The sequence below is a fragment of the Mustela nivalis genome, assembly GCF_964662115.1.
Source record: "Mustela nivalis genome assembly, chromosome: 10".
NCBI lineage: Eukaryota > Metazoa > Chordata > Mammalia > Carnivora > Mustelidae > Mustela > Mustela nivalis.
This window is the reverse complement of record NC_139029.1, coordinates 61211480-61220239: the sequence shown is the minus strand read 5'-3', so window position 1 is coordinate 61220239 and position 8760 is coordinate 61211480. Positions and strand designations below refer to the sequence as shown.

Below are 8760 nucleotides of genomic sequence, written 5' to 3'. Positions count from 1 at the left end.
TAGAGGCACTGTCTTATATTTGACTACCTTTTTAAGGATGTTTGTATAATGAACAGCCTTGCAAGACAGAGATAGTGTCTCCCTTTGAGCAGTGGCAAGTTTCTTCAGGGCCCAATATAATAAAGCTTATGTCTTCCTCTGAAAGAAAAGTCAAGCAGGTTTGCTAGAAGCTCATTATAATAAAAGGGTTCCCCTAGCTTTGGGTTCCTCAGCTATAGTGTAAATCCACTGTGTACATATCTAACTGGACCACTCCATGTCTTAGAGGATGGGGATATCTGAAATCAACACAAACATGAAACTCACACTGCATGATGTGCCATTAGTAAGAAAGTCTTTTGTTTCTGACCCAAGAATCTTCTGTCTTCTGACAGCACACATTGAACTGTGGTATGCTAAACTGCTAGTTTGCAAGTAAGGTAAAAATCCCAGACCCTTCACAGGTTTTTTTTTTTTTTTTCTTTTAATTGAGGTATAACTGACATACATTATTTTAGTTTCAGGTATACAACATAGTTATTCAACATTTGCATGTATTGCAAAATGATCACCACAATAAGTCTAGTTAACATTCATCACCATACATAGTTCCATCTTCACAGTTCTTGACAATAAAATCTGTTTCTCACCCATTGCTGTCTATTCTAGGATCAATTTTGGTAGATTATGGCACTTAGTAGCCATTTTCACTCTCTACTTGCATTCTGGGGACTATTCAAAACTTTGACAATTTATACAAAATGGGTTTTCATTCTGGTCCTATATTAAGATAAACAATTGTGTGATTTAAATTTCTAAATAATAGGATGGAAATAGCAAAGCAGCAATATAACTAGATCATTTACTTTTCCTTTCCTTCCATTTTCATTCCTGTGAGGTAGAAATACATTATAGAATTGAATTCATATATTTAACTAAAGTATATTTAATTACAATTGAGCATATTTTAAGCTCATAAATAAGCATGTAGGAAGTCCATACTACACACAATTTATTGACATTTGAATATTTTTTAACACTAGCATATAAGATAGTGATATAATTTGCTTAAAAAGGTCAGAATGATGGGGTGCCTGGGTGGCTCAGTCATTAAGCGTCTGCCTTTGGCTCAGGTCACAATCCCAAGGTCCTGGAATTGAGCTCCCTGCTCCATGGGAAGCCTGTTCTCCCTCTCCCACTCCCCGTTTGTGTTCCCTCTCTTGCTATGTCTCTGTCAAATAATTAAATAAAAGTCTTTTTTAGAAAGTCAGAATAGTTTTTGTTTGCTAAAGAATTAGCAGAACAGCTTTAAAATTAAAAAATGCATTACTCACTATATACATATTGGAATGGCTAAAATTAAAAAAACAAACAAACTGATAATACCAAGTGTTAGAGAACATGTGGAACATTCTCAGCCATGGCTGATGGGAATGCAAAATTTAAGAACCACTTTAGAAAACAGTTTGGCAAATTCTTATGAAGTTAAACACATACTTACAAGATGACAAAGCCATTCTACTCTTATTTAACCTAGGTAAATTAAAACTGAATATGCAAAAATCTATACAAGAATGTTTATAGCAGCCATTCTTAATCACCAAAAATGGAACCCCAATTGTCTTTCAAAGACTGTATGGGTAAACTAAGGCACATACAAACAATCAAACAGTCAGCAATAAAAGGACACAACAACATGGACAAATTCTACAAAGTATAACGCTGAGTAAAAGAAGCCAGTTTCAAAAGATCCCATGCTATATGATACCTTTTGTTGAACATTATGGAAAAAAACAAAACTATAGGGATGGAATGCTTAATTTCCAGTGATTCCTGGGTTAAAGTTAGGGGTCAGGGATGGATTTCACAACAAAGGGACAGTACTAAGGGAATGATGTGAAGGGGAAGGAACTGTTGGGTGAACAAACTGACTGTCCTAGTGGTTCCCTGAATCCCAAAATGTGTTAAATTCATAAAATTTTACATCAAAAAAGAGTTAATTGTATTATATGCAAATTTTAAAACAAACAAATGCACTACTTCCTAAGCATGAGTATAAGCTGCCTTTTTCTTCTATTCCCACATACTTTAACCTTAGACTTGAAAAATACTACTTTATGTGACGAGAAAGATGGAACAGATTTAAAAAATGGCTTTGAGGTGGAAATTAAAGGAGTTTTTTATAGCATAATGAACATTTATCTTAAAAGGCTGGATTATGAGATAATGATCTATAATTTTAGAGAAAAGCAAAGCAAAAAGGTACTGAAGAGGAGACCAAGTAGATCTTAAAATTAAAGAATGGATTATCTCCCTAGTATTCATTTCTATTCTATAGTGCCATAGCATAATAATTATATCTTCATTTAATTTGCTTTTTTGTGTTTTGGCTACACACAAAACAACTGAAGAAAAAAATTTAATTTTAAGAAGATATAAACCTATTTTTATTTCAGTATTCTAAACTAAAACAAAAGGAATTAATCAGTTGGCTACAGTTTCTGCATCAAAAGTTCTAAATCATGAAAAATTTCTTAAAAGTCTGGTAGAGTCTAATATTAGGGCTAAACCTAAAGGGAAATTAATATATTTAAGGAAATGATATTCTGCATATTTAATACTTTGCTCTTATCTCTGCTTGCCTGTTTTTCTCCCACTGCATACTCCCCTTCTGCCTTTTATTGCTTCTTCCCTTTTCTTCCTAATCTACCACGCCCTTTTCATCCTCAGTCCCTTTTAAAAATTTGGGGCAAACCTAAGTCATCAAACTGCTTTTAGGAATGACTACATACAATATAATTCATTTTAAAGACTGTGAATTAAGGGGCGCCTGGGTGGCTCAGTTGGTTAAGCGACTGCCTTGGGCTCAGGTCATGATCCTGGAGTCCTGGGATCAAGTCCCACATCAGACTCCCTGCTCAGCAGGGAGTCTGCTTCTCCCGCTGATCTATCTCCTCTCGTGCTTGCTCTCTCTCTCTCTCTCTTAAATAAATAAATAAAATCATTAAAAAAAAAAAGACTGTGAATTAAAACATGGTTAATGGTCAAATTCAGATATTGTGGTACTCTCTAAAATATGACAATAGGGAATATAAGTAGTCTAATGCGATGTTTAACAAGTATCAAATTAATATATGAACACCAATTTACATTCACATTTCAAAACATATGTCATTTAAATAAAACTTTTTTAATATATCTAATTAGAATTTAATAAAGTAAAAAATATTAGATTTTATAAAATACAAATACATTAACAAAAAAATAGGGCCCTAACCAGTATGTGAATATATTTTTTTGGCCAAATTAGTAAAAAATCTGCAGCTTATTGAATGTATGCCCTGAGTTCCAGATACTTAATTGTCCAAGAAAAGAATAACTTCCCCACTTTGGGCCTTTGTGCTAAGATTATATAAATAAGTCATCTAATGCGATGGAATTGTAGAAATAAGGTATTTGAGAAGACAATAGCCCTGCTCTTATAGTTACTTTATGAAACAAGAATGACCTTCAGGTAAGCTCTGAAATGATGGTGTAAGCCACATGCCTATGGAAAAACAGTTCTATAAAATGCTCCTTGAGGCAAATGAATCAATATTACCTTTTTGCTGCTTTGGTTACTCACCTAATAAAGATGGCCAAAACTGAAACTTGGAAAAGAGGTTGGTGAGTAGAAAATGGAATGCCTTATATTTGGAAAACTGAAAGGGTGAGTGATGGCAACTCCCCCTTCCAAAAACATTCTCTGCATTACAAAATATCTATTTGTTTATTTTCACCCTTTAGAACTATACTCAATGTCCAAAAAAAAAAAAAAAAAAACACTTTAAAACTTCCAATATCATTTTAACAAACCCCATAAGTATCCAGTGTTGGAATTTGGGGGTACTAATTAAGCAATTATTGAGCCATAGGGTCTTATTACTTCAAAAGAGAGTGTAAAATAACTCATCTAAGTTTCCAGACTAGAAAAAAAGAAAAAGGTGATTTTTTCTTTTCCAAAAACTAAGGCACTTACAATAACATTTTAAACCATAACTTGGTATAAATACACTTAAGAATTAATAACATGAATTTTCATAAATGAGAAAAACTGTAACGTTATACTGACATTTTTCTAACATAAAAAATCCTTTCAATGGTTTTCATATTTTAAGTTATAACAAATTTTTTATATACAATAGATAGATGATAATTCCGAGGTTAGTATAATGTAATGTAGTTTTCCATTAAGATATAAAATTAAGCAAATATTTTCTTTTGCTCTTAGGAAAAATGAATCCTAGTTTCCCTATATTAACATATACTATTTGATTTGTACATGATATAAATTGTTACTATTCTTCAGTCTTTCCTGAAACTTGTTCAGCCCTGGAAAAATCTATTTCATACTTCTTTTTGAGATTACTTAAATACATTCGTAAACTGTCTGGATCCAACTGAGAGTTTCGAGCAGTTTGAACAAGCCTAGTAGCTAGATGGTACACAGCTCTCTGTCTTTCCATCTCAGGGGTACTCCTTTGGTTTTGCTGTTAATGAAAAAATATAGATAAAAATTAAAATATGATTAGTTTGACTTTGTTTTAAAATTTTGGCAATTTTCTCTTTCCTTTCATAGAAATGCAGAACTCAAAGGTAACTAATTTCTTTGGATACATCAATTCCATTCAACTAGCAAAGAACATACCAGAAAAAATGAAGAAATATTGTTTTGAAAGAATAAAATTTTTCATGAGTATTTACTTTATCATAGATTCCTATATTCTTGAAAATCACTTTTCAATGAAAAAAGATCTGCTAAATAGGTCAAATTTCTCACTCAATATAATTGCTCATTGCTATTCAGTATTCATTTTAAATGTCACCTAAAGTACTACTCTGCTATCTCCTACTTTAATTCCCCAATAGATAAAACTGGTAGACAGAATGGGTCAACAGTAAGTTGCTTGTCCCTCTGAGAGATTTAATGTATAGAAACTGCTAGAGTCTAAGAAAATATATTGCCTGAGGAGTAGATTACATTTTGAAAATAAGTGCTATAAATAGCTACTTGAAATTATGCCAATTCTTAGCAATCTATAGTTAGGATGCCCAAGAAATACTGTTTATAAGGGGAATAGTAATTCTTTGAATTACTATTCAAAGGGATAGGAGTACAGCTGGAAAATTCTTCATCCACCTTGTTTCCTGAGCTAGATAGAAGAATTATTTCAGTCTTAACTGTTAATGTAAAGTTAGTTGGTTTCCTTTTACTATGGAAAATAAAATCCCTCTTCTCAAAAACTCTTCTCAATAGAAAGCAATTCAAGATATTTTTCTTCTCTCACTGTAAGTAAAATGAATCCAATTCCATGAAGTAAAATAAGATTATCATATATTCACCCATCTATCTGATACATTGAATGATCAACTATCAGTTTATTATCTAAATAATACACATTTACTGAATATCTATTATCATCTATATTCCAGGCCCCCAACCTTGTGTTTATGTCTACTGGGGATACAAAAATGTCTGTCTGACATGCCACTGGAACTTAAGAGGCTCAAAGAAGAGACATATTATTATAGTGAAAGAGACATATTCATACACAGTTGATTTAGGTAATTATGATAAGTCTCAGGAGAGAGATTCAAAGTTTAGAGGAAGGAGAACTCATTCCCAGCTCAGGTCAAGAAAAGTTTAAGTAGGATGGAATATTTGGAATGACTCTTGATGGACAGAAGAACAGAGAAGTAAGGGCATTCTAGATGGAGGAAACAGCGAGAGCAGACACATTAGAAATCCTGGTACACAGGTCAAAATGATGAAATGACCAGTAATTCAATGTGGCAGAAATGCAGGTTTTAGTTAAATTGAGAAATGTTATCTAAGGTTGGGGTAGTAAACAAAGGGAGATCATAAAGCTTAAAAAAGTTTGTAGTTAACAAACCTTAGTGTGTTTAAGAATCATCTAAAGACTGGTTAAAAGTGTAAATTCCTAAGCCACAGGAAATCCTCAAAAATTTAGGATAGTCCCTGGCTAAGGAGTTTCACTTTAATTTCATAAGAAACAACCAAAAGTTTCTGAACAGGAAAACATGATAAAAGTCATGCTTAGGAGATAATCTGGTATATGTACACATGCTGGATTGAAAAAGAGAATCTACTGCATAGTGTTAATGAGAGGTGATTAAGAAGGATTCAAAGATGATTATAATGGGTCACAGAAATTTAGGAGCAAAAAAATGAGATTTTTTTCATATTACAAATTTAATTTTGGTCTTATTAAAGAATGAAAACATAAACTGAGGTTTCAAGAAGAAATACAAAGAAAAATATATGGATTCAAAGTAAAAAAGAAGTGAAAATGAAAGCTGAGAAATGGATGAGCTCGCCAAGAATATAGTTTCAAACACAGAAGGAAGGGCAAAATCTTAGGGAAACTTCCATTTAATAAGTAGAATGATAAAAAGTACTGGTAAAATACACAAAAATAAAATCAAAATGGATGAAAGACCTAAATGTGAGACAGAAACTATCAAAATCCCGGAGAAGAACACAGGCAGCAGTCTCTTTGACCTCGGCTGCAGCAACTTCTTGCTAGATATGTTTTCAAAGGCAAGGAAAACAAAGGCAAAAATGAGCTATTGGGACTTTATTAAGATAAAAAGCTTCTGCACAGCAAAGGAAACAACAAAACTAAAAGGCAGCCTACAGAATGGGAGAAGATATCTGCTAATAACATATCTGATAATGGATTAGTATCCAAAATCTATAAAGAACTTATTAAACTCAACACATAAAAAACAAGTAATACAGTTAAGAAATGGGCAGAAGACATGAGATAGACATTTCTCCAAAGACGACATTCAGATGGCTAACAGACACGTAAAAAGACTCATTATTAGGGAAATACAAGTCAAAACCACGAGATACCACCTCACACCTGTCAGAAAGGATAAAATTAACAACACAGGAAACAACAGATGTTAGTGAGGATGAAGAGAAAGGGGAACCCTCTTGCACTGTTGGTGGGAATGCAAACTGATGTAGTAACTCTAGAAAACGGTATGGAGATTCCTCAAAAAGTTAAAAATAGAACTACCTGATGACCCAGAAATTACACTAGTAGTTATTTACCCAAAGGATACAAAAATACAGACTTGAAGGGCTATGTGCATTATCAACAATAGCCAACTATGGAAAGAGCCCAGATGTCTATCAACAGATGAACAGATAAAGATGAGGTGGTATATATATATATATATATGAATATTACTCAGCCAAAAATGAAATCTTGCCATTTGCAAGACAGATGGATGGATGGAGCTAGAGTATATTATGCTAAAGCAAAATAAATCAGTCAGAGAAAGACAAATACGATATGATTTTACTCATTTGTGGAATTTAAGAAAGAAAGCAGATGAATATATAGGAGGGAGGGAAAAAAGAGAGAAGGAAACAAACGATAAGGGACTCTTCACAAAAGAGTAAAAACTGACAGTTGATAGGAGGAGGTAGGGAGGGTGGGCTAGATAGGTGATGGGTATTAGGAGGGTGTTTGTTGTGATGAGCACTGGATATTGTAAGTAAGTGGTGAATCACTGAATTCTACTCCTGAAACCAATATTGCGCTGTATAATTAACTAGAATTTAAATAAAAATTGAACAAAAAAAAAGCACTGGTGAAAAAAGAAAAAAAGGGGTAATCAGAGGTAGGAAAATGAAGACATCCAGGAGAAGACCATTTCACAGTAGCCAAGACAGAAAAGAATTATGAAAAGGGAAAGAAGGGTAGTATCAAACACCACAGAGAGACCAGGAAAGATGAGAAGTGGAAAAAAAAAATGCCATAAGAGTTAATCATTAATCATTAGTTGGTATTTCACAAAGAAAGTTTCAGTGGCATGATGACAAGATCTAGTTTGCAAGTGGAAAATGGAAGTAAATCATTATTATAATCTCTTAAGAAGTTGGCAGTTAAAAAAAAAAGAGAAATATCTTGAGAAGGTAATAAAGAAGGATTTCTTAGGAAAAACGTACCTAAGCATATTCATAGGAAAAGGAAAAGCCAGTGAACAAACACTAAGGATGCAAAGAGAAGGGGAACAAAGGATACCTGGCTGGCTCAGTTGGGAGAACATATGGCTCTTGATCTCAGGATTATAAGCTCAAGCCCCATATTTGGTACAGAAATGACTTTTAAAAAATCTTTTTTAAAAAATGTGGCACCTCACTGGCTCAGTCAGTAGAACACGTGACTATTGCTCTCAGGATTGTGAGTTCGAGCCCCATGTTGGGTATAGAAATTATTTAAAAATAAAATCTTTAAAAAGAGAGCGAGAAGAAAGGAATCTGATGAAGTTTTATCTTATTGGATATGGAAAAAGGGTGGAAAAGTTAGCCTTGAATAAATTGAAAGATAATCTTTTTCTCTGAGATAGAAAAGAAGAGAACTGGGTGAAAAACAGATATTCCAAATTAGAGTTTTCAAGAAGTTCAAGGATTCATCAAGATAACTGCAAGTCTCTCAAAAAATATAGGAAGTGAATTTTCTGTAGAGTGAGGACATTGAGGGTAAAGTTTGGGAAGAGGAGAAATGTTTTGAGAGTTAAAGAAACTATACAGAACAATAAAAGGGGAAAAAACTGTCTAATAAAATATTTGACTAAAGGTAGAATATATCAATTTGCTGTAGAATATATCAATGCGCACAAGATTAGTTTGTCTAGAATATATTTTGAGAATCATTATCAGGAAAGCCAAAGCCTAGAAGGCAACTCAAGAAGGCAGAATCT

The 8760-nt window shown here is 33.1% G+C and overlaps 1 protein-coding gene across 1 annotated transcript in view; it reads right to left on the bottom strand.

Moving 5' to 3' along the window:
* Positions 1 to 4187: 4187 nt before the first annotated feature.
* The window catches only part of MSH4 (mutS homolog 4), a 106741-nt gene continuing 102168 nt past the window's right edge, over positions 4188 to 8760 (bottom strand). Inside the window, exon 20 of the mRNA XM_082686597.1 lies at positions 4188 to 4508. Within this exon, the coding sequence (XP_082542723.1) occupies positions 4317 to 4508 (192 nt within the window). The 3' untranslated portion in view covers positions 4188 to 4316. The remainder of the gene's footprint in view (positions 4509 to 8760) is intronic.